Genomic DNA, 27267 nt, shown 5'->3' on the forward strand with positions numbered 1-27267 from the left:
GGTAAATGGTGTCAAAATGTGGCAGCGCTGCAGCACTAAGAATTACGGTAAGTATTTACGACACTGGTTGCTAGGCGCCAACTGTATGTCGACGGTGTTTGGATCAACTCTGAACTGCAGGGGTAAGAAACCTTTATCCTCGTTCTTGTATTTTCTTTTTATGCGTAACATTCAATTGTTTCTTGGAGAATGCCTTTTCAATTGTTATTTTGTGGGAACTTTTCGGAGAAATTAAGTAAAAAATGAGGTGACACGTTTCTATGGGCAGTGTGTTAAATAGGGAGTCGAGGGAAGTGTGTGGCAACTTGAGAAATATAATGCGAGTTCTGTGACTGATTTTACTTTAATCTTGGTTGAAAACCCACTCGACATCCTCCTAGGGCTAAATGTAACAATACCAAAACACGGCGTCATTAAAAAGAGTCACCATGACGTATTTAGTCACACCATATGGGTACGTGACACAAACATTGTGATAGGAAAAACAAGAGGGGTTTGGCTACGAATTTTTTAAGTAAAAAAATCATTTGCGTTTGTATCTTAAATGGTATATTAGGACAATAAAGCAATTGTTCTCAAAAAATGTTCACCAAGTACCACCTCGGGAAAAAGATTGGCTCGCCAAGTACCACCATAGTGACCAATGGTCAAATGCAGTAGCGTAGTAGGCCTAAGTATTCATTGAAAATAAAGTAGAAGTTTTATTTAACAAGTATAGCGGTATAGCTTGGTTGGTAGAACGGCCGTGCCAGCAACTTGAGGGTTGCAGGTTCGATCCCCGCTTCCGCCATCCTAGTCACTGCCGTTGTGTCCTTGGGCAAGACACTTTACCCACCTGCTCCCAGTGCCACCCACACTGGTTTAAATGTATACATTAGATATTGGGTTTCACTGTGTAAAGCGCTTTGAGTCACTCGAGAAAAAGCGCTATATAAATATAATTCAATTCACTTCACTTCAATACATCCCTGCTTGGCACTCACCATCAAGGGTTAGAATTGGGGGTTGAATCACTAAGTGTGGTTAATTTCCCCACAGTTAGTGTGTATGTGACAATCACTGGTGCTTTAACTTTAACATTATTTTGACCACTGTAGCCTTGCACAAAGTTTGAACAGTAACACTGTGTTTGAATATCAGAAAAAAGAACACTACTTTAATCAAGTGATTCTTTGGCGTACCACAGTTTGAGAATCACTGCGATAAAGAAATGTAAGACTAACTTTATTTTGACCACTGTAGCCTTGCACGAAGTTTGAACAGTAACACTGTGTTTGAATGTCAGAAAAAAGAACACTACTTTAATCAAGTGATTCTTTGGCATACCACAGTTTGAGAATCACTGCAATAAAGAAATGTATGACCTATATTTTGGAAAATTAACTTCAAAACATCATAGCTCAATTGTTGTGTCATAAATACATGATATAAGAAGCCAAATGGATTAGTTCAGTAGCCCAAAGATACCACTTAATAAAAAAAATAAAATTTTATTCAATCAACTTATTATTATTTTATTTATTTAGTTAGCGGTAAGAGCATGCTCACGGTAAGTACGACCTAAGAAAAAAAACTTGGCTCTCCATCCAAGTACCACTAAAATGACCAACTTTAAAAAACAGTTGCGTAGTAGGCCCAAGTATTGCTTAAAAACAAGACATAGGTTTTATTTATACGGTATGACCTATGTTTTGCAAAAATTAACTTCAAAACATCATAGCTCCTTTGTTACGTCATAAATGCATGAAATAAAAAGCCAAATTGATTAGTTCTGTAACCCAAATAAAACCACTTAATTGAACAAAACTAAAACCTTAATTGATCAACTTATTATTTTATCTAGTTAATTAGCGGTAAGAGCATGCTCATGGTAAGTGCTACCATCTTAGAAAAACATTTTTCTCTCCATTGAAGTATCACTAAAATGACCAACATTAAAACACAGTAGCGTAGTAGACCAAATTATTTATTAAAAACAAGGCAGATGTTTTATTTAACAAGTATATATTTTTATCTTCTGCAATGAGATGGCGACTTGTCCAGGGTGTACACCACCTTCCGCCCGATTGTAGCTGAGATAGGTTCCAGCGCCGCCCGCGACCCTGAAGGGAATAAGCGGTAGAAAATGGATGGATGGATATTTTTATCTTAAATGATCTATTAAGACAAGGAGGCAATTGTTTTAAAAAGAAATTCACTTAAGTACGACCTCTGGAAAAATAAATGCCTCTCCCAGTACCACAATAGTGACCAATGATCAAATGCAGTAGCGTAGTAGGCCTAAGTATTCATTGAAAACAAGGCAGAGGTTTTATTTAACAAGTTTTTCAATGTTTTAACCACTGTAGCATTGCACAAAGTTTGAACAGTAACACTGTGTTTGGAATATCAGAAAATAGAACACTACTTTAATCAAGGAATTATTTGGCGTACCACAGTTTGAGAATCACTGCATTAGAGAAATGTCGGACCTATATTTTGGAAAATTGACTTTAAAACATCATAACTCCATTGTTATCTCATAAATGCATGAAATAAAAAGCCAAAATGATTAGTTCAGTAACCCTAATTAAACTACGTACCGGTAATTAAAAAAAACTAAAAACTTAATTAGTCAACTTATTATTTTATTTAGTTGGTTAGCAGTAAGCAAAAACTTGGCTCGCCATCCAAGTACCACCATAATGACCAACATTAAAATACAGTAGCATAGTAGTCCCAAGTGTTGATTAAAAACAAGGCAGAGGTTTTATTTAACATGTATATATGTTTATCTTAAATTATCTTTTCAGACAATAAGGCAATTTTTTAAAAATAATTTACCAAGCACCAGATCAGAAAAAAAAATATCTCTCCCAGTACCACCATAATGACCAATGATCAAATGCGGTAGCATAGTAGGTCTAAGTATCCATTGAAAACAAGGCTGAGGTTTTATTTAACAAGTATATTCAATGTTTTTACCACTGTAGCATTGCACAAAGTTTGAACCGTAACACTGTGTATGGAATATCAGAAAAAAGAACACTACTTTAATCGAGGAATTCTTTGGCGTACCACAGTTTGAGAATCACTGCAATAGAGAATGCCCTATATTTTGGAAAATGAACTTCAAGACATCATAGCTCCATTTTTATATGTCATAAATGCATGGAATAAGAAGCCAAATGGATTAGTTCAGCAACCCAAATAAAACCACTTAATTAAAAAAAAACAAAAAAACTTAATTAATCATCCATCCATCCATCCATTTTCTACCGCTTATTCCCTTTCGGGGTCGCGGGGGGCGCTGGCGCCTATCTCAGCTACAATCGGGCGGAATTGGCCAATTTAGTGTTGCCAATCAACCTATCCCCAATTTATTATTATTTTATTTAGTTAGTTAGCGGTAAGTGCATGCTCACGGTAAGTACGACCCTAAGACACAAACGTGGCTCTCCATCCAAGTACCACAATAATGACCAACATTAAAATACAGTAGCGTAGTAGGCCCAAGTACTGATTAAAAACAAGTATATTTAATACTTTTGGCCAATGTAACATTACACACAATTTGAAAAATAAACCTGTGTTTAAATTTAGAAAATATAAAACACTGTACTTTAAGCAAGTGATTCTTTGGCTTACCACTAGATGAAGCCCAGTACCACAGGTTTAGAATCACTGCACTGTTTTGATCACAATCTGTGAATGGTTTAAAAAATCTTAAAGCGCCATATAGACTAAGTAATTGTGCATTAGTTTTATACGATCTGACCATAATGGAGTTTTTGTCGTGCGATTTTTTTGGATTTCCTTGGCGGCGACCTCGAACAAACAGTTTTAGCTCGCACAAAAAACATTTCAATGCTCAGATTGTCTTAATATTTAAGGATTTTAAAGACAGGTATGTACACAAACGTCTTAAACTATAATATAAGTAAAGTGTTGCTGATGCAAACTTACCTTGGTGTATAATTTTGTATGATCGCTAGATGTAAAGTTTTGCGTGTAGATTAATGGCATTTTCAGAAATCAGACTTGGGAATTTCTAAGTTGAGTTACTTCCAGGAAATGTGATCTACGTCATCAACCTCTGTGCTGTTCAATTAGACCGAAAATCCCCCTCCCAGAAAATAATGACACACATTGCAAACCACCATGATCTGAGCTGGCACAAGCCACCGCTGCAATTGAGATAAGTAGGTAACGTACCACCTGCACTTAAGTTGAAGTTAAAACCTAACCCGTGAAATAAACCTTAATTGGTTTTCAAACAAGCGTGTGTGTGTGTGTAAAGAAACACACTAACTGACTGATATTAACTTATTATAAAATTATCATTACAGACTCACTTGTCGAACCAGCTACCAAAGACTACAAAATAAACGACTAATGGCCCATGTGATCAAAAGTAACTCAGCTCACGTGAGCAGAAATGCTCATCTTGGCACTCAGCGTCTTGGATCTCAATCCCTATCTCATACAGGTGTGTTCGTGTTTCCAGAACAGTGACATTACTCTCAAATGATATTAAATTACTTAGAAAATGTATTCATACATGTTTATTTTGTAAATGAATTGCTGTAGGATCCCAAGAATTTCTGTTTGATGACCGAGGAATGCTTCTTCCGCACTGCATCCTGGGAAGTTTGGATGACTTTAGGAAGTATCTGGTCACAAGAGGAGAGACAGAGGTGAACGCTAGAAATATTTGTATTTCTTTTGTTGCATGATGCAACATTTCCAAACTCACTTGTTTACGTCTTTGGTCCAGCTGGCGAAGCAAATACCAACTTCCCATGGAGACCCTCCATCCCAGGTGCTTGGGAAGCAACCTTCTGAGATGGCCCAGAGCAAGCGAAACATTCCTTTTGGTCAAAGAGACTTGAAGGCAAATGCTCTGCAGAATTGGGATGCATATATAAGACTCAAAAGACGACAGCAGAACGTCTTATCTGGTGAGTTTGCGTATCAAGACAGCCTGTTTGGACACCATGATACTACAAAAAAGGTGACAAAGAGTACTTATGAAGAGTTCCTTGTTTTGAGTAAATCAATGTTTTTGTGGAGCTTTTCATGAAACAGCCACTGTCCTGATGTGGGTTGCAATTGAATGAATTTTAACAACCAAAAAATAGTCTCAATTTGAAAAAATGCCAATTTATTACAAAAAATAATTTTGATAATTTATTTTAAATTTTGCATCAAAAGCAAACAATGTTTCTTGTCAAAAACAAACTATTCCTATATGGTACTAGCCTAGCCCAAAAAATGAGTGAAAACAGATCACCTTTTTTAGAGAAGGCTTATTCCCTCACCATCCATCCATCCATCTTCTTCCGCTTATCCGAGGTTCGGTCGCGGGGGGCAGCAGCCTAAGCAGGGAAACCCAGACTTCCCTCTTCCCTCTCCCTCTTATTCCATCACAGTAATTAATTAATTGTATCCGCACAAACACCTTTTGTGGGTGATGCCTCTACAGAGGGGTCCAGGGTTTACATTGACCGCTGCATCATGACATCATTACATTTACAGCTGCACCACAAGACAACAAAAGCAGAATAAAAACATGATTTACTTAGTCATTGGAGAGAGTAATGGCTGTATGTATTCTGTACATTATGTACAAAGGCAAAAGACTGAATTTTTACCACCGCAGTGCCGACCTTTCTTGTTTTACGGACCTCTCAGATTCATCAGGATTGCGTCTCTCTTCGCGCCCAGTAGGCAGCGGCACCAAACACTCACTGATTTCATCAAAGTTACTCATTAGTGCGACATTAAAGTTACAAGAATTTACCATAATTACAATCAAGGCAAAGCAGATATCACATTTTGATGCACTGAAAGTCAACATGCTTTTTACAGACTATAAGGCGCACTTAAATTCCTTTTTTTCCCTCAAAACTCGACAGTGCGCCTAATGTACAGAATAATTCTGGTTTTGCTTACCGACCTCAAAGCAATTTTATTTGGTACATGGTGTAAGGATAAGTGTGACCAGTAGATGGCAGTCAAACATAAGCGATAGATGTAGACTGCACTCAGATGGCAATATGACTCAAGTAAACAACACCAACATTTTATATGATTTATTGAAGATATAGAACATTACACACGGCGCACAAAAATGTCAAAATGTTCTAGTACGATTTTGGTAAGCTATGAAGCCGCACCGCTTAATGGATTGTCTGTGCATTAAACATACAATTATTATTATGGTGTGTGTTTAAGGTAAGACATATTATCTGGCGTTTTGTTTTGCAACATTATGCAAAAGCAACTTTTCTTACCTTTTGTTACCTGCTGATCTATATTTGGGATCTGCATACATCCTGAAAAATTGTGCGCATCAGCTTTTTAGTCCGTGGCGAAACCGTAGTCAATAAGCTTCTTCTTTTTCTCTATCTTTTTGTTATGGGACATTCATCCTCCGCTGTTGCCATTTCTAATTTAAAGTACTGTAAAGTTCTTATTTATACCTGTATATGTCAGTAAACTTGCCATGAAAGTGCTAAAACAGGGGTAGGGAACCTATGGCTCTAGAGCCAGATGTGGCTCTTTTGATGACTGCGTCTGGCTCTCAGACAAATCTTAGCTGACATTGCTTAACACGATAAGTAATGAATAATTCTGCTGGCAATCACAGTGTTAAAAATAATATTCAAATTATAAAACATTCTCATGCATTTTAATCCAACCATTCATTTTCTATCGCACCTGTTCAAGAAGTTGCATTAATGGTAAGAAGTATTATATTTATTATTGGTTAGCTTTAGAATAACAATGTTATTAAAAAGAATAAGAAGTGAAGTATATGGCGCTTTTTCTCCAGTGACTCAAAGCGCTTTACATAGTGAAACCCAATATCTAATTTTTACATTTAAACCAGTGTGGGTGGCACTGGGAGCAAGTGGGTAAAATGTCTTGCCCAAGGACACAACGGCAGGGACTAGGATGGCGGAAGTGGGGATCGAACCTGCAACCTTTAAGTTACTGGCATGGCCGTTTTACCAACCGAGCTATATCGCCCCAACTTATTACACCCTAAAAATGTTGGTCTTACTTAAAAATGCACACATTTAATTGTATTCGGTGTTAAAAAATATTATATGGCTCTCACGGAAATACATTTTGAAATATTTGGCTTTCATGGCTCCCTCAGCCAAAAAGGTTCCCGACCCCTGTGCTAAAACATACCGGTGTAGGGAGTTTTATTATTCACCCAAGGAACATTAGTTATTAGAGAGTTCCGGTCGGATGGTTTTTCACAGGACACATTTCACGGGAAACACTTGTTGCTGTTTCCGAATGAGGAGATGATTCTCCGTTATTGATTGAAGTAAAAAATGAATGTTATCAAAACAGTTAACTTCATCTTTTGACACTTCTTCTACTCACGTCCTTGCACGCTACACCGCTACAACAAAGATGACGGGGAGAAGACGATGTCGAAGGTGAGCCACATAAATAAGACCGCAGACAAAAAAGCGCATCTGGATGCGACTGTCAGAAAGCGGCTTGAAGATGATCTGTAAAACATAATTTATGCAACATTTTGACCAAAGAACCACCATTACAAAAAAAAAATGGTCACACCAAAGAAACTTGGCACCGTTAATGGATTTCTTTGCTTGCCGAGTGTGGCTCCGGTACGGCTCCACTGATCAGCATAGCACTTCCTGCTCTCACGACCCATAATTTGTGATCCAAGTGAGTAGCCTTTAAATAGACCCCCCTTTTAGACAAGTTGATCTGTCGTCTCACTAAAATTACTCCTTTAATGCACCCTATAATCCGGTACACCTATGGTCCAGAAAAAATACGGTACATCCTAACTAATTTGTTTTTCTTCATTTCGCTGTTTCTATCTGTGTCAAGGCCGGCTCCAAAGGCCTGTGGAAAACTTACTGATGAACCGAGATTATGGTTTCAAAGAAATTCAGAAGCAGAGAGAACTTCTAAGACATGTCATGCCAACCATCCAGTCAGGATATGTAAGATTCCATGTCATGTTTTGTCATTTTGATATTTTGCACATAATTTATATCTCATGTATTATAATCTTTCTGATCGTCGCTCTGATGTGTTTTTCTTTCTATGCTATAGGGGTACCATGTGGGAAGTGAGTTTTGGAGTCTCCCACAGAGCTATGGAAATGAACTAAGCGGCATCAGAGCCACACTTAACCTGACGGAGCAAGGCAAACCAAAACTTGTCACACTTATCGGACAACCACAGAGCATACTTCAGGAATCAGGTACACTCCTCAAACACGCGTAGCCAGAACCTTGTACAATGCTTTCAGTGCATTGTTTAAAAAAAAAAAAAAAACATGTAAATTAGGGCTGTGAAAAATACTGAATAACTCATGAGTTAATCACAAAAAACTCAGATTATCACGCAGTTTATTTATTTTTTGCTTCACCCTTACCTTAACCACGGATGTAGAAATGTGGCAGGGTTTGCTAGATGGTCAGTAATCAGGTCAATGCATACGTCAGTGTAAAGATGAGTGACGTGGATTCAACTAAAACATTTAAAAAAAAATGGTTTTAGATGATATTCTAACGACTATTCTGTGACAAAATATTGGGATTTTTTTTTATTAATTTAAATTATGCTAGCTAGTAATAACCTGTGATCAAATATGATTAATCCACATTCAAAAGTGTCATTAATCAGATTTTTTTTTTAAATATTATTTGACAGCACTAATCTCTTGAAGACAAGGTATTTTTCTCATCAACTTAAAAAAAAAGAATAAGTGAAACTATGGTGAATTTCGTATTTTCTGACTTATAAATGTTGCAATGCTGGATAATCATGTTTAACAATCCCAAAGGGTCAAATCATAAGGTTTGTGGATTTTGGTGTTAGCTTGCATGCTGTTTTGGATGTCTCTGCAGGGTTTGCAGTCTGGCTAACTTTTGACGTCACTGCGAAATGGAAGCACTTATTTAGACATTATAAAGGATTTCAGTCCTCAGACTAGGAGAAAACACACAAAAAAAGGTTGAATAAATTATTATTATCTTGTAATGCGCATTATAACAGACGTGCGACATGCAAGTAGCATGTATGGTTGAAAGCAGATTTTTTAATGCAGAGTGTGAATTGATTGGCGGGTTGGCCGATGTACCTAAGGTTGTGACCGGGAGGATATGTCTGTAAAATGAATCGTGCCGACAACTTCAAGTTATATAAATTGTGTACATTTTCATTAATTGATACTTTTGGAGAGGGTAGGGCGTGGTTTCATTTGCAAACTGGGAAAACACCTCCAGAAACGGGCATCTTGTAGACGGACTCAATTAATGGGTTGTAAAAGTAACGGTGGATCAAAAGTGACACCAAAGCATAGTCAATATGTATTATTTGGACCATTAAAAACTGTTTTAAATGTAGATCAAATCATCATAGGTCCTCTTCAAATAACCCCTTCTGATTCATTTAAATAAAAGTGACAGAACGCTTTCAAACCCATGAAGACATCAGTGTCGAATAGATCATTTTCAGAAACTGCTTAAAAGTAAAGACATCTGACCTTCTGAGAGACAATTCAATTCAGTATCAGTTTTGTCATGAGGAGGTAGTGAAAAACACCTATCAGTACTGTACTTTTTCTTTCATGACTCTTCATCTTCAATTTTCAGGCAAAGTTCATATTGTATCTTATTATTTTTCTTGCCAATGCTTAGGAATCACTTGTGCTGAGAAGCTGCGTCCAGTGTCTCGGATTTGGGACCCAAATACCAACCTGCTTCGCCATCGTAACTCAATTAAAAAAGTTGTCGGAGGCATTGACATCAACAGGACGGTAATGCAATTTTTTTTATCTGCCTAAACTCCAGTTTAACAAATATGCTTCTAAATATGTTGTGCTGTGTTGTGATTTTGCATGTTATCAGCTCCTAAAGCCAATATTGCAACTAAATCAAAACAATGTGTCAGTAACAATTATTAACATGATTCAGTACCACACGACTGCGAACTACCACCACAACAATAAACATGGTACATCGGCTTTTGTTAATAATCCCTTCTGAAAGGTCAGAAAAAAATAAATCTTATAAGAAAACCAAATGTATTTTTATTCATATAAATTCAATGATTCCGTTCCAGACACCTAAAATTAATATAATTGTTAAATAGAGAGTAATATAGTTTTATATGCAGAAACTTTATACCTTTTTTGTGCCCTTGTGTGCATTATCCTTTTGATCCTTTGTAACTGATCTAATGTGTGGAACAATTCCCTTGGGCATCATTAAAGTTTGTCTAAGTCTATGTTTAAAACAATGTGAAATACATACAAATTATGAATTTAATTGATAAATGTAGATTTGACATAATGTTTAACTTTTATTGAGAACTGTTTTTTGCAAAAACTGTTATGATCAGAAAGGGAAGTGGGCAGAGAAAAGCTACACAAAATACACATTTGTACTTCGCTACTTTTTCAATTGCTGGCACTCGTAATTTTCTTTGACCCTATGCTGTTTTATTTTGTAACCATGTGTTCAATAGAAAAACAGTGCAGAATAATTTTTTAGGACACTTGATTCTGTGGAATGATATGTAGGCTAACGAACTAGTTTGTTTGGCCATACACAAAAATCTGGGAAAAGTTTTGGCGAAAATTGTTGTGCAAAAATTAGATACCACTACTGTTAAAAGGGTTATAGTTTGATGTTTTAAACACTTTTAAAACATTTTTTGTGGTCTACATAACATGTAATTGTGGTTCTATGGTCAAAATGTTGCAAAGATTATTATTTTACCGACCGTTTTAACGTCTTGCTTTCTGACTGACTCTTTAAGATGCGCCATTTTGTTTTCTTACTTACATGCCTCCACTTCGACTGCGTCTACTTCCTGTTACCCACATTGTAATTTTCAGGACTTATGCAGATCCCAAATACACAAAAACGAGTTCCAATAAGGGAAACAAAAAGTTGGTTTTGCATAATAGGTCCCCCTTAAACGAAGACCCATCATTATTACCTCTGCCAAGGCATAACCTTTCTGTTGCAAATATGCCCTTTGTAGTGGCTCGTGAGTGAACAGCCTATAATGTTTGTCAGTGCAGCTTTTCAGTTTTGATGCAGTAATAAAACAATGTCATTTTTGGATGCTATGCATGTCATCATTACGTAAGTCTCAATATTCTGTTTCCTAAACGTTACCAAAAGTTTAAAATTTTGTAACCAAAATATCTTGAGTGATTATCTTTTATTAGCGCTAAACTAGGTATTACACCAGTGAGCCAAGGCGACTCACCCTTTAGTACATTGTGTCTCTGCTTGTTGAAACAATCAGTCTCCTATTAGTCTTGCTCACACTGTCCTGGATTGTTTTGCTTAAGGAGCAACCTGCAATGAATGTGCAAAGAACTCTTGAACAGTGTGCACGCCGTCCCTTTTACCTTGTGTGCATAATGCACATGCCTTAAACCGCCGCTTTCTCCAGGAGTTTGCGGCGTTCCGATTAGTGCTGTCAAATGATTAATTCCTTTCGACCAAATTAATTACGATTAATCACATGTTACTGTTTGTGTGCATAATTTAAATGAATTAAAAAAAACAGTAGTTGAACAAAATATTTTTATTGTCAGAAACAGAAACTCAAAACTTGGTAACAGTTTTATCTAAAGTCCAGTCAGTGTTCATTTTTAAGTAAAATTGCCAGCAAGCACCAGTCAGTCTTTTCGCTCATCTTTGGACTGACATGCATTGACCTGGGGCCTCATGTATTGAGTCTTGCATGGATTCCCTACTAAAAAATGGTGTACAGTCTAAAAAGCTGTGTACACAAAAAAAATCAGATGCATTAATAAAATGTGCGCTCACATTCATCCAAGCACATTTCTTTTGTACATTCCAATCAACGTGGATTTAAGCGCACATGTTAAGTGCTGCCCCAATTTAAAAAGGCAAATACTATTTAAAATGGCCATAGGGTGTACGGCAGGTTTTTGTGTGTACGTTCTGTTTATACATGAGGCCCTTGATCACTGACCGTATAACAACTTGTGCCGCCTTTCAGGAAACCATCCACGGTTAAGGTAAAGGATCATGTGTGATCAAAAAAAATTGTGTGGTAATTCTGTTGATTATTGCACATTTGTTGTGATTAATTTGCATGAGTTAGGGCTTTGAAGTTTGGCAGTCCTTATTCTATTACAGTACAATGTGTTCTTGCATCACGTACTTAAATTCTCACTTCCTTGTTTACGTTGACAGAAAGGTGACGATAATGTCTCATCGTCTCTTATTGTATATTTAATTTTTTTTTATTCCCTCATCATTACGGCACCCTTTAGCAAAAAGACATGTTTAACAGATTTAAAACAGCCACTGAATATATATATATAAATAAATAAATATATATATATATATATATATATATATATATATATATATATATATATATATATACACACACACACCGTATTTCCTTGAATTGCCGGAGGGCATATAGTATGCGCCTGCCTTGAATTACTGCCGGGTCAAACTCGATTCGCAAAATAATTAGCGCATGCTTAGTATTACCGCCTGGTCAAACTTGTGACGTCACGAGTGACACTTCCCCTGTCATTTTTCAAAATGGAGGAGGCTGATTTCAATACTGGTAATTTGAAATTGAATAAAGGGAAGAAGATTAAGAGCTATTCAGTAGGATTTAAGGTTCAAGCTTACATCACACTCCAATTTTTACTGCATGCCTTTGGTGAGTGCCGGAGTGAGAAGAGGTTTTAAATTAATTAGCACCCCGGCGGCAATTCAAGGAAATACGATATAATATATATATATATATATATATATATATATATATATATATGTATATATATGTGTGTGTATATATGTGTGTGTATGTATATATATAAAAACAAAAATATATATTTATACGTATGTATGTATATATATATATATATATATATATATATATATATATATGCATGTATGTATATGTATGTACATATATATTATTATTGTGTGGAAAAGTGGCCGTGGGCAACCCGAAGGTCCCTGGTTCAATCCACCACCTAGTACCAACCTCGTCACGTCCGTTGTGTCCTTGAGCAAGACACTTCACCCTTGCTCCTGATGGGTGCTGGTTAGCGCCTTGCATGGCAGCTCCCTCCATCAGTGTGTGAATGTGTGTGTGAATGGGTAAATGTGGAAGTAGTGTCAAAGCGCTTTGAGTACCTTGAAGGTAGAAAAGCGCTATACAAGTACAACCCATTTATCATTGTCATTTATATATTATACGGTTCTAGTTGTAAATCATAATCCTCAGTATAGTACTAACAAAATGATTGATTGATTCTTTTATTAGTAGATTGCACAGTACAGTACATATTCCGTACAATTGACCACTAAATGGTAACACCCGAATAAGTTTTTCAACTTGTTTAAGTCGGGGTCCACGTTAATGAATTCATGGTAAAGCGATGAGATAGCGATGTCTAAAATGTCAAACTCAATTTTGAAAGTAGTAGGGAATTGGCTGTGTTATAGGGTGTTCCTGTGGCCAATTAGGTATCAGAACAAAACGTCCACTATTAATCTTCTACCCTACAATGAATATATAAGCACGGGCAGCCACTTCCAAATAAATCCCATTAACAGGCTTAAGTAGTAGGATTTTATTATCGGCTAATGTATTCATTTTCTGTCCCTTTTAATTATCTTTGTGGGTGACAAAAATTACAGCAAAGGCTTGTGCTGTTCTGTGTTAGTATAATGTAATGCTGTAAACAAATGCTTGTTTTAAAGTCACCACTATCTGTCCTCCAAAATAGATTTAAAAGCCATTATTGCAATTTGCACCACAGAACAAATGTGAATGTTTCACTTACCTGAGTACAGAATTACATTGAAGGTGCACCTGAGTGAATGCTTAATAATATTATCATACCAAATGTTTTATGAGACTAATTTGAATATTTTTATGGCTTGTGCTGGAGAAAATTTAACAGGGACCCACTAGAGATGTGAATTTGTTTCCAAGTTCGTCCTTTGGATTATAAAAACACAATTTTCACATTAAATGTGCTTCCTTCTATACTTTTAATAGCACACCTCAGTCACTTGGAGTATTTACACAGCAAAAAAAAGTATTCAGCAATACATAGTTGAAATTGAGACGATAGAAAACAAAGATGAAGCAAAGGAAGAATGGAGAAAATACATCTGTATCTGTGACAGCATTGAAGGAAGTATGGCAAAAAAGGGTTTAGTATGATTTATTTGTTTCAAACATGTTGCGTCATGTAATGTCGTTACATTTGCTCACAAAAAACGAGTATGAAGAAGTAGATCTTATATTTAATCCTACCTCTTTTCTCCATGTCTTATTACTGTTAATTTATGGACACTGTGACTTTTGCATGTATACATTTAGTTCACTTCCTACGTGAAAGAAAAGAAACGTTTGGAAAAAATATAAATCCGAAATAATTAACAATTTCAATGATTATTTAAGTACGTAGTTTCCTTTGTTGTAATGCAAATGTTTGTGCCACGTAGAAAATACAGCTTTAAAATGGTATAGTCATTCGCATTATTTGTGAATAAATTCAAAGACTTACCTGTCTTGTTGATAGCAGAATATATTATTTTTAGACCTGTCAATTGTGATTAAGAATTAAAAAATCATCGCATTAATCATGTACAGTATATTCACAGATTACTCAGGCAATTTATTTTGACTGTAAATGCTCCTTTACTTTAACCAAGCTCTTCTACAGTCAGTGATTGATTGATTGATTGATTGATTGATTGATTGATTGAAAATTGTATTCGTAGATTGCACAGTTCAGTGCATATTCAACTTTTTAAAGTCAGGGTCCACATTAATCAATACATGATCAGGTCAATGCATACAGTGCAAAGATGAGTGAGGAGACTTCGACTGGTGTGCTCGTCAGCAAATTTCACTCCGAAATCTACCACGAAAGGACTTTAAAAAAATTTTTGGCAAGTTTTGAGCAAATAAATGACCCGCATTCAAGTAACACATTTTATTTAAATCCTGTATTATGTTCTGACCATAAAAATGCATCCGTGGCCATATATTGGGCTCTATTTTTAAGTTGATTTAAATCAGTTTAAAGTAAGTAATAACCTAAGTAATCATGAGTATTAAAAATTTGAAAGTTTAATCAAGCAGATTTTTAAAATATTACAATTTTTAATGACTATTTTGTTAAGGCAAAATATAATAAATATGGCACTTTTTCTCTTAACTTACATTTGCAGTATTTATCCTAATTTGAACAAACAGTATTTATCAGTATAATGTATTTAGTAACATTACAGTGAAAAGTATAGTTTCTGCGTATATCGCTATTGTTCGATATCGGAAATGGGCAATGTCGGCATGTAAATATCGGTAAGAAAGCCAATATCGGTCACCCATAGGACACTCGTTACTAGACGAATTTGTGACCTACTCATGAGGGTTGTGTAATAAAAATGACCAGAATTTGTAACTTTAATTTCAGGACTTCAGCAAGCTGGAGGTGATTGGTTCAAACAAACCAGTTGCCAAAGAGCGCCACAACCGCTTGTGGAAGGAGGAGGTGGGCGAGAACAAGGAGAGCTGCAAGATTAACAACGAAAATGTGTAAGAACTACAATCTTACAGATATTCTCATCTTATTCCAATAGGTTGACACATGTATGCTCTCTTAACAAAAAGTGTAATCAAAGCTGCATTTGTAGCTCCAGAAAAGTTTTATTTCACTCTATAGTATACAGTAAGAAGGGAATTCATAAAGAACCCATTCATCACGGTTTACCTGACACAGGAAACGTAACAAATTGGTGGTGGTGCACTATCCACTTTAGATGCCTGATGGCAGTAGAGTGTTGAATATCTTAAAATGTGTTTTGTGGCATTACCAACTTTGACCACAACTTTAGTTGCTATGTAGAGTGGGACTTTTGATCATTTTCAGCAGACTGCATTGCTCCCTTGCCTCTTAAGCAAGAGTCAACCAAAAATGGGGCCCTATGATGAATCCCTTCTCTACTTAAATGAAAAGATACCTATCAGCTAGGGGGAAAAAAAACTGCGTGTGTGTGCCTTCCTTTCATGGTCAGAAGCTAAATGCCAGTCTTTGAATGCACATGCTAAATATATACAAAATTCATCTTTACTCTTTTCGGTATTCGTTTTGCAAGCACCAGACACAACTCTGATCCATAATGTTCCCACTGATGGTAACGCACACATGAGTTTTCCTGGCTGATAACACCAGTATATTAGTCCACAATATAAATCAGTGGACTGAAAAATCAAAGTGATTAAGAAGCTAATATAAAGTTGTTTAATGTTCTATTCCTTTTATATTTACCAACATGTTACTTACTGTATGTACTGTTTATGAACTCTTGTAGTAGTAGTAGTAGTAGTGTAAGTACCATGACTTGATTAACGTGGAACCCGACTTAAACAAGTTGAAAAACTCATTCGGGTGTTACCATTTAGTGGTCAATTGTACGAAATATGTACTGTACTTTGAGACATTTGTGATTTAGGGCTATATAAATAAACATTGATTGATTGATCGATACTTTGCAATCTACTAATAAAAGTTTCAATCAATTAATCAATAGAAGTACTACACAATTCTGAGTCTATTTCCTGTTTATTTTTCTTCTACAGAGATCTGATGACACATTACGATGATCGTCAGTCTCACAGTTTGCTCATTCCTGCCTTGATGTTTGCTGGCCAGCTTGCCTGCTGGGCTGGAAACTCTCCTTGTCGGCAGGTAGAATTACAGTTTTGAAATATTTTGAGTATTTTGGTATTACCTTCCTCTGTGTCCTGTTTTTACTTGACCAGGGAGAGGTAAGCATCAGCGCAACCGTAACGTTTGAGGCGGCTGTTGGCGAGCGAGTCTTGTCTTACCTTCATATACACAACGTGGGCAGCACTGCCATCCTCTTCAGCTGGCAGAATCTTCCCATTCAACCGAATTTCTCGAACCTACAGTCACATTCGGACAACCCGCACTTCTACTTCAATACCACCTCTGGTATGGACGCAAACAAATCATACGCCATTTGTCTCTGTGTGTCATTTTTACTTGTTACTTTTTGTTTTTCTCCAGGTGTCATCTATCCAGGTGGCACCAAGCAGGTGGAGTTTATATTTAAGTCCGCGAGAATCGGCATTGTAACTGAACAGTGGCAGCTCAGCACCCACCCTTTACTGCTGCAAGGAGCCTCCATTCAGGTCACACTAAAGGGGGTGTCGCTCTACCAGGATGCAACTGAAAAACAGAGGGAATTCCTACAGGTATGGCCGCTACGTCAAGGAAAAAAACAACTCTTTTGTATCTTTACAAACACAGCCTGGGTACAAACATTGTTAAGTACTATGAAGTACAGTTACCTTAGAGTTCTAGCCTCATTGTTTTTTTTGATTGCTGTAACCCTCTCAAACCCTCTGAATCTGATAGTACACATATTGTACTACACAAAAGGTGAATTGTCTCATCTGTATTATTATTTGATTATAAGCTGGGGTGGTATAGCTCTATTGGTAGAGTGGCCGTGCCAGCAACTTTAGGGTTCCAGGTTCGATTCCCGGGTTCACCACCCTAGTCACTGCTCTTGTGTCCTTGGGAAAGACACTTAACTCACATGCTCCCAGTGTCACCCACACTGCTTTAAAATGTAACTTAGATATTGGGTTTCACTATGTAAAACGCTTTGAGTTGCTCGAGAAAAGCGCTATATAAATATAATTCACTTCACTTCATAAGCTGAAGAGGATTTGTATATAAACCGGAGTGCGTTTTTAGCAAATTAGTAATTACATGAAATATAGCCAATATCCATCCATCCATTTTCTACCGCTTATTCCCTTTTGGGGTCGCGGGGGGCGCCGGCGCCTATCTCAGCTACAATCGGGCGGAAGGCGGGGTACACCCTGGACAAGTCGCCACCTCATCGCAGGGCCAACACAGATAGACAGACAACATTCATACTCACATTCACATACTAGGGCCAATTTTTTTAGTGTTGCCAATCAACCTATCCCCAGGTGCATGTCTTTGGAGGTGGGAGGAAGCCGGAGTACCCGGAGGGAACCCACGCATTCACGGGGAGAACATGCAAACTCCACACAGAAAGATCCCGAGCCTGGATTTGAACCCAGGACTGCAGGACCTTCGTATTGTGAGGCAGACGCACTAACCCCTCTGCCACCGTGAAGCCCCATATAGCCAATAGTTTGTTAAAAATAAGCACAGTTCGATTCAACAACAAATTATTTTAAAGGTGACTTATGATGGATTTATTCTTTTCTGACATAATGTTACAATGTTAGATACTTGTGTTAAAAAATGTCAACGTTTCAAAATAATTTTTGCCCATGTCGTGATGTCAGAATGAACTGGATGTACTTATCTAGGTATTGAGTAAAGCTGCTCTGTTTCAAGCTGTAAGGAACGCAAAAACTAGTAAAAGCGTTGTTTTCATCTAATCTAGACATGCGCACAATAACACCGACGTGTGACTTGCAGTGACATTAATGCTACTAAAAGCTTTTTTTAATGCAATTTTCCAAGTGTTGTGACCGAGTGAATCTATATCATGTTTATGGAGTTTGTTTTTAGACTGTCTGGAAAAAAATTATGTCGACGACAACAAGATATATATTTAAACAGTGTACATTTTCAAAAGATCACAAATGATACCTTTGGAAAGGTGGGTTGTGGTTTCACTTGCAATCTGGGGACACCTACAGACAGACAGAACATCTTGCAGACAGACTTAACTCAATGGGTAATAAAAGTGACTGTGGAGCAAAATGTACACCAAAGCATATCCATTTAAATGTAGAGTAAAATCATCATAAATCCCCTTTAAAGATAAGCAAATAACATAAGTAGGTAACAGGACTGTACTTATAGATCGGGGGTCTGCAACCTGCGGCTCTAGAGCCACATACGGCTCTTTAGCGCTGCCCTAGTGGCTCCGTGGAGCTTTTTCAAAAATGTATAAGAATAGAAACAAATGGGAGGAAAAATATATTTTTGTTTTAATAGGGGTTCTGTAGGAGGACAACATGACACAAACCTCCCTAATTGTTAGAAATCCCACTGTTTATAATAAACAAGATTCTCTGTTAAGGTACTTGGCAAGCGCTGTTTTATCCTACGAATTTTGGCGGTCCTTGAACTTACGTAGTTTGTTTACATGTATAACTTCTTCAACGATGTCAGAGTAAGACATATTTTATGCCACTCATTCTTTGTCTCATTTTGTCCACCAGTCTTTTTATGCTGTGTGTAAATGCACCAAAGGGAACTTTGTTGATGTTATTGACTAGTGTCAATAACATCAACAAAGAATGTCAATAACATTCTTGATGTTATTGACTAGTGTCAATAACATCAAGAATATTTGGTCAGTGCAAGCTAATCGCAGCTAACATGCTATTTAGGCTAACTTTAGGTACGTATTACATCATTATACCTCACTTGTTGGTATATTTAAGCTCATTTCATTTCGTATGTCCTCTGTGTATTTAATGTATACCTGCATTTCTCATGACATACAGTGGGGTAAAAAAGTATTTAGTCAGCCACCGATTGTGCAAGTTCTCCCACTTTAAATGAAGACATAGGTCTGTAATTTTCATCATAGGTACATTTCAACTGTGAGAGACAGAATGTGAAAAAAAGATTGTAGGAATTTTAAATAATTTATTTGTAAATTATGGTGATTATGGTGGAAAATAAGTATTTGGTCACTTCAAACAAGAAAGATCTCTAACTCCTACAGACCTGTAACTTCTTCTATAAGAAGCTCTTCTGTCCTCCACTCGTTACCTGTATTAATGGCACTTGTTTGAACTCGTTATCCGTATAAAAGACACCTGTCCACAGCCTCAAACAGTCAGACTCCAAACTCCACTATGACCAAGACCAAAGAGCTGTCGAAGGACACCAGGAAAAGAATTTTAGACCTGCACCGGACTGGGAAGAGTGAATCTACAATAGGCAAGCAGCTTTGTGTGAGAAAATCAACTGTGGGAGCAATTATCAGAAAATGGAAGACATACAAGATCACTGATAATCTCCCTCGATCTGGGGCTCCACGCAAGATCTCATTCCGTGGGGTCAAAATGATCATGAGAACGGTGAGCAAAAATCCCAGAACCACCCGGGGGGACCTGGTGAATGACCTGCACAGAGCTGGGACCAAAGTAACAAAGGTTGCCATCAGTAACACACTATGGAGGAATCAAATCCTACAGTGCCAGACGTGTCCCCCTGCTTAAGCCAGTGCATGTCCAGGCCCGTCTGAAGTTTGCCAGAGAGCACATGGATGATACAGCAGAGGATCGGGAGAATATCATGTGGTCAGATGAAACCAAAATAGAACTTTTTGGTATAAACTTAACTCGTCGTGTTTGGAGGAAGAAGAATTATGAGTTGCATCCCAAGAAAACCTTACCTACTGTGAAGCATGGGGGTGGAAACATCATGCTTTGGGGCTGTTTTTCTGCTATGGGGACAGGACGATTGATCCGTGTTAAGGAAAGAATGAATAGGGCCATGTATTGTGAGATTTTGAGCCAAAACCTCCTTCCATCAGTGAGAGCTTTGAAGATGAAACGTGGCTGGGTCTTCCAGCGTGACAATGATCCCAAACACACCGCCCGGGCAACGAAGGAGTGGCTCCGTAAGAAGTATTTGAAAGTCCTGGAGTGGCCTAGCCAGTCTCCAGACCTCAACCCCATAGAAAATCTGTGGAGGGAGTTGAAAGTCTGTGTTGCTCGGCGACAGCCCCATAACATCGCAGGAATGGGCCAAAATACCAGCTACTGTGTGTGCAAACCTGGTAAAGGCCTATAGTAATTGTTTGACCTCTGTTTTTGCCAACAAAGGTTATATTACAAAGTATTGAGTTGAATTTTTGTTACTGACCAAATACGATAATTTACAAATACATTCTTTAAAATTCCTACAATGTGAATTCCTGGATTTTTTTTTCACATTCTGTCTCTCACAGTTGAAGTGTACCTATGATGAAATTGCAGACCTCTCTGAGAGAACTTGCACAATCGGTGGCTGACTAAATACTTTTTTTTGCCCCACTGCATCTCTCCTGTCCAAAGGCAAAACCCAGTAACTCAATTTTGGTCAAAACTGAGCTGATAATAATTTTGGAGTTCCTAGTTGATATGCTTTACATTAGTGTATGTGATATTGTAATTTGTTCCATAAGTAAGCTGTTACGCGCATGGCAGGACCTAGCAACTACCACATAACCGTGTAGATACAACAGAAAAACCCGTATCTCAAGGGACCAATCGGAGCTTCTTTGTCAGTCGTTTGCACGAATGGGGGCCGACGGTCAACCTGATTATGTGATATTATGGCACGAGGGGATATTTGGAAGATTGGCCCAGGACGTTGCAAGCACCTTCATTAAATGTATTTTTCTTGATTCTTCCCCTTGCATACTCTTTTGGGCAGATAACTGTGGAGGTCAAAATAAAAACTGGACGCTGTACACGGCTCTTGCCCAATGTGCAAACGCAGAATGGGGCCCACCCGAGATTGTGATAAAATATCTCGAGAAAGGGCACACGTTCATGAGAGCAGATTCAATCCATGGCTCAATCGGCAAGAAAATGACAGCTCAAGAAAACATCTATATGTTTGATGACTTTGTAGATCTTTGTAAGACAGCAGATTGGTTTTCCTTTGTTTTCTCAAAATCAGCTACAAGTGAGTTACTAGGTTTTGCCTTTGGACAGGAGATCTGTATGTAATATTGGCTGCATTTCTGATGGTGGTTTGTGTGTCGTTATAGACCACAGCAAACGTAAGCCACTTTACATAGATTCTTATAAATCCATTCGAAGAAGGCAGCCCGCCATTTCCTTTAACTTGAACCCACACATCTATACCTTTTGGCCATTCTAAGCCAGTAATTTAGAGGAATTATCTCACCCTTTGAGAAGCCTGTGTTTTACTAATGTTTTCCAATGTTGTAAAAATGGGTAGAATAAAGATTACATTTCAACATTTCGGTCTACGAAGATTTGTGTCAGACTGCGACACAGTCGTTTTGATAGAAGGCTAATGTAGACACTTATTTTATGTGTTGACTTTATTATATCAGTTATATAAGGCTTTTAATTTTTTGCGGCTCCAGAGAGATTTGTTTTTTGTAATTTTTGGTCCAGTATGGCTCCTTCAATGTTTTGGGTTTGCTGACCCTCGTTATAGATCCTAACTCCTGTCCATTTTTCTGACTGTATAGTACTTCCTAGCCTCTTTATTGGGGGAAAAATGTTTTTGTTTACTGTGTGTCCACAGACAAAGTTGGAACAGAGAGTACGACAGGAAATGTGTCAGATGATAATGTACGATGTGCTGCGGGGAATCCGGAGTCCAGAGAGATCCGTCTCTCCTGCAGAGCCATACAAGGTAAACAAAGAGCTGTTAATTCTGACCCTTATCTTCATTCTTTCCACTATTATGCTTTAAATATGGGGGATTACTGATCATATCTTCAACTATTTCCCGTCGCTGCAATATAAGGAGAATATGCATGTTACGCAACTGAGTCGATGGAGCGGTTGATAAAAATATTCCAAGCCAATGTGGGTTATTGCTGTCTTCAGACTTTTCTGATCGATTTGCGAACAGTAACCAACATTTAGCGATAATACTGTTAAGCAATGACAGTGTTTTTGTCAAATTTTACCTATATGTAGTAGCAACATGTAGATTTATTCATTCCATAAAATGTGAATCATGTTTATCCATCTATGGTTTTAGTTGCAGTACCTTGATCAGACAGAGGAGGACCTAAAGAAGCTTTTGCAAGAAATGAATCCAGAACGTGTTTGGAAGCCCTCTGGAACTCCTGGACAGGTAAACTATTTTAATTGAATTAGTCCATTAGTCTGTGAGACACTACTTACAGTAACTTGAAGATTGTGCTTTCTCTACATGAGCAAGAGTCAGCAGCAATGAAACTGAACCATTATGAGGATGACGACTTATTTTGTGGTGGCTTGCATTGTCACCTCATTAGCAACACCGTAAAATTTGATGGGTCTGTTACATCTCTAAGTATGGTATAGAATATATTGAGGAACATAGCCATGCATGCGTGAGTGCATACATTTTGGAGTGGGTTTCTCCTCTGTGTGATGCTGAGTCACAGGTAAGTTATGACCTACTCACTCATGGGGTGGGAGGGACACCATAGTAACTGTGAAAATGTACACATGCACTTGCCAAGAAAAAACACACAAAGCTTTATGTTACCTCCAATCAACACAACTACCAACAGTCTTCAGTAGAAGTAGTAATGCTTTCACAATATTGTTATTTCCAGCTATGAATAATTGTAGTGAAGATACAACATTTTAACTGACCTAATATATGGCAGCTGTTTTTGGAATGTTGGTAAGTAGAGATGTCCGATAATGGCTTTTTTGCCGATATCCGATATTCCAATATTGTACAACTCTTTAATTACCGATTCCGATATCAACCGATACCGATATATACAGTCGTGGAATTAACACATTATTATGCTTAATTCTGTTGTGATGCCCCGGTGGATGCATTAAACAATGTAACAAGGTTTTCCAAAATAAATTGACTCAAGTTATGGACAAAAAAGTGCCAACATGGCACTGCCATATTTATTATTGAAGTCACAAAGTGCATTATATTTTTTAACATGCCTCAAAACAGCACCTTGGAATCTGGGACATGCTCTCCCTGAGATAATCCTGGTACCCCCTACAACTATAGGAAATACTATATTTTTACTTTCACAAAGTGCATTATTTAAAAATAATTTTAAACATGCCTCAAAATCAATGAAGGCACACAGCTTCAGTCCAGAGTATTTTAGAGTAATAAAGTAAACAATAACAGTCCTCCTTTAGTGCAAGACTGCCTGGCATACTGTATGACAGGAAATTATAACTCAATCTGCCCTGCTCAAACGTATTTGTATGAGTAACACAAATCTGCTGCAGGCTAGTGGTGAGTGCTTGAAGTGGCCTAGCAGTCAGCCAGAGCTTCTGAAATGCTGCGTTGAGACAGGGCACCTCTGTCCACTGCAAGCTGCAAAGTGTGCGCCATGCAGGGCAGACTTTTCACCGTAGCTTTTGCCATATTGCGTGCGTTGTGCCTGACTACAACGTGGGCTTTCGCTTTGGGGTTGTTGTATTTTTGTTTTTTCTCGGCGGAGTCTTTGAGCACAACAGTGTGGGACTACTTTTTTCCGGTGTTTGCTTTTCATCTATCTTCCGCTTGTATTCATTGTGTATCTCCTTATGATTCTTGAAGAGGTGGGAGATCAAATTGCTCGTATTAAAGGAAGACGTCTTGGTTCCTCGCATAACCAACTTTTTGCAGTCATTGCAAATTGCCATTTTGTTTTTTTCGGCAGAGACACTTTAAAATAATCCCAAACAATAGACATGGTGTCGTTAATCAGTCACCGAGCGAGCTCGCTTGTTAGCCACGGCTACAGCACCAGCAACAACACACTCTTGCAACTCCTGTGTTGTGTGGGAGAGGGAGAGGGGAGGGGCTGCTGACTTGGAGACGCAACTGCTCTGCACCTCTCCCTATGTGTGTGTACCGCTCTGCAGCGGCGTTTTAAAAAGTCATTAATTTTACTTTTTGAAACCGATGTCAATAATTTACGATATTACATTTTAAAACATTTATCGGCCGATAATATCGGCAGGCAGATATTATCGGACATCTCTACAAAAAAGGTTTAAATGATCTTACAGTAGGCAATCAGGGTGTCCTAATAGTGATCAAAATAAGGCATTTCAATGAAATTATTCACCAGGCAAGCTACGTGCAGGATATTTAAAAAAATAACTTTAAAAATGTTTCAGATAAGCTATGTTAGTGAAAGCCGAGTTGGTCATCTCTGAAGCACAACAACAGAACAACATACAAGAAACCAGTCAAAAGGTTCAAATTGTGTACAGTGTATGATATTGGACCTTGAATCAAGTTTGTGTTCTGCTTTCACTCTTTGACATGTTTTGAAATCAAGTTTAAGACCTATATAGAGATTTTTTATTTTTTTAATCATAATTCCTCAAAGAGAAATTCAATTTACACTCAGCTGTATGAATATTGTGTTGCACACCACACAGATAACCACAGAGAACCAGACCACACACATGCAGGAGAGATGTCAGAGTGATGGGGCGCGCAACCGTTGACTGCGCCCCTGAGCTGAGGCTGGGGATGTTCGGTGCCTTGCTCACGGGCACCTCAACAGTAGTCAGTAAGCAGATTAGCATCTCTCCAACAACTTTTTGTCCGCTGCGGGACGCCTATCCTCACCGGTTCTTTAGCCCGAGTCCCGAAGGACTGAGCTATTGCCGGCCCAATACATAATGACACATAAATCGCATACATAATGTGAACCTGATTATCATTGCAAACATTAACATGCCTGTGTATTAAAGTTAATAATTAAGTCACTCATGCTCAAATCTGTATTTTGTCAATCTTTACCTGTCAGGATGATCCTCTGATGGATGACCAAATGGACAGCATGCGTGTATCCATGGATAAGTGCAATGATGGAGATGAGCAAGACGACACAATAGAAACAGACGACTGAACATACTGTATATTTAATGGCCATTAGGTACATTACATCTTTCTTTTCTAAGAAAAGAACCTCATTCAATTTAGAATGTTAATAAACAATGATCACTTGATTGACAACTCAAGGGATATTTATTTACCAATATATTTTTTGTGGCAGATTGCACCGGCTTACAACTTGTTCATTGAAAACTGCGATATTTTCTTGGTGATAGCACAATTTTATTGGATTGTATAACTCGGTGGCTCTTAAAACTTTTTTCACGAAATACCACCTCAGAAAAACTTCCACAGCGTATCCGCGGGATCTTAAAAAGTTTTAAAAAAGTCTTAAATCCATCCATCCATCCATCTTTAACCGCTTATTCGGAATCGGATCGCGGGGACAACAGCTCCAACAGAGACCCCCAGACTTCCCTCTCCAGAGCAACATTAGCAACTTCCTCCTGGGGGATCCTGAAGCGTTCCCAGGCCAGAGAGGAGATGTAATCACCCCCATCTAGTTCTTGGCCTGCCGCGGGGTCTCCTCCCAGTGGGACGTGCAACGAGGACCTCCCAAGGGAGACACTCGTGAGGCATCCGCACGAGATGCTCGAACCACCTAAGCTGGTTCCTTTCCAAGCGAAGGAGCAGCGGCTCTACTCCGAATCTTTCTCGGGTGACTCAACTTCTCACACTATATCTAAGGGAGATGCCAGCCACCCTTTTGAAGAAATTAATTTCGGCAGCTTTTGTCCCCGATGTTATTCTTTCGGTCATGACCCACACTTCATGACCATAGGTAAGAGTAGGAATAGCTCGGTAGACCAAGAGGTTTGTCTTTTAGCTCAGCTCTCGTTTCGTCTCAACAGTGCGGCAGAGAGACTGCAATACTGCCCCAGCTGCTCCGATTCTCCCGCTGATTTCTTTCTCCATCTTTCCCTCACTCGTGAACAAGACCCCGAGATACTTAAACTCCACCTGGGACAGAGTCTTGTTCTCTACCTGGACTGTACAAACCATCTTAGAACCATGGCCTCAGATTTGGAGATGCTGATCCTCATTCCACCCGCTGAACACTCGGCTACAAACCGATCCAGTGAGAGCTGAAGGTCACGAACCGGAGGTGCCATCAGGACCACATCATCTGCAAAAAGCAGTGACACAACCTTTAGCCCCCCGAGACGTATACCCTCTCCCCCATGGTCACGACTCTGCCTAGAAATCCTGTCCATGAAAATCACAAGTCTTAAATCCATTAATTTGAATTTAAGGCCTTAAACTGTCTAATATTGTCCTAAAATCTCATAAAAGGTCTTAAATACGATTTTGAAAGGTCTTAAAAATCTATATTGACGTTAATTTTATTTAAAACATGGATAAACTTCAGTCTCGCTTTGAAATGTTTCGATTTTTGAGGACGTTATTAGGCGGAACTAACTGCTGCCTGGTCAGAAGTTATAGTTTGGCAATTGTTTTATTCTGACTTCCAAACAAATCTTGGTTCGCAATTTGTATTCCAATGTGAAAGAGTTGTGAATAAACTCAAATACTTTGCAAGTAATTCCGGGCCTCCAATTTTCCTTCAAGTCTTTTGTACTGCCCTGCGATGAGGTGGCAACTTCTCCAGGATGTACCCCACCTACCCCCCG

At 38.1% G+C, this 27267-nt stretch overlaps 1 protein-coding gene across 3 annotated transcripts; it reads left to right on the forward strand.

Annotated features, from left to right (window-relative positions):
• On the forward strand, positions 1–27179 carry mycbpap (mycbp associated protein). Of its 3 annotated transcripts, XR_009803102.1 has the most exons (15): positions 1–122; positions 4329–4468; positions 4570–4676; positions 4757–4940; positions 7864–7979; positions 8092–8242; positions 9684–9802; positions 15494–15615; positions 16660–16768; positions 16843–17035; positions 17111–17298; positions 22343–22453; positions 22808–22903; positions 25174–25307; positions 25548–27179. XR_009803102.1 is itself a non-coding variant. In XM_061880580.1 (14 exons), exons 2-14 carry the CDS (start codon positions 4375–4377, stop codon positions 25647–25649), a joined length of 1692 nt encoding a protein of 563 aa, XP_061736564.1. In that variant the 5' UTR covers positions 1–122; positions 4329–4374; the 3' UTR covers positions 25650–27179. The 3 variants fall into 3 exon arrangements, 2 of the variants coding, with proteins under 2 accessions (XP_061736564.1, XP_061736565.1); XM_061880580.1 differs by lacking the exon at positions 25174–25307; XM_061880581.1 differs by lacking the exons at positions 4329–4468; positions 25174–25307 and having other exon boundaries at positions 60–122.
• The last annotated feature ends 88 nt before the right edge of the window (positions 27180–27267 follow it).

Source organism: Nerophis ophidion, linkage group LG20, assembly GCF_033978795.1.
Source record: "Nerophis ophidion isolate RoL-2023_Sa linkage group LG20, RoL_Noph_v1.0, whole genome shotgun sequence".
NCBI classification, from domain to species: Eukaryota; Metazoa; Chordata; class Actinopteri; order Syngnathiformes; family Syngnathidae; genus Nerophis; species Nerophis ophidion.

Coding starts and splice junctions, on each gene's coding strand:
- mycbpap (XM_061880580.1), top strand. CDS start 4,375: ATGGCCCATGTGATCAAAAGTAACTCAGCTCACGTGAGCAGAAATGCT. Junction 4,677..4,756: donor TCACAAGAGGAGAGACAGAG/GTGAACGCTAGA, acceptor TCTTTGGTCCAG/CTGGCGAAGCAAATACCAAC. Junction 15,616..16,659: donor AAGATTAACAACGAAAATGT/GTAAGAACTACA, acceptor TTTCTTCTACAG/AGATCTGATGACACATTACG.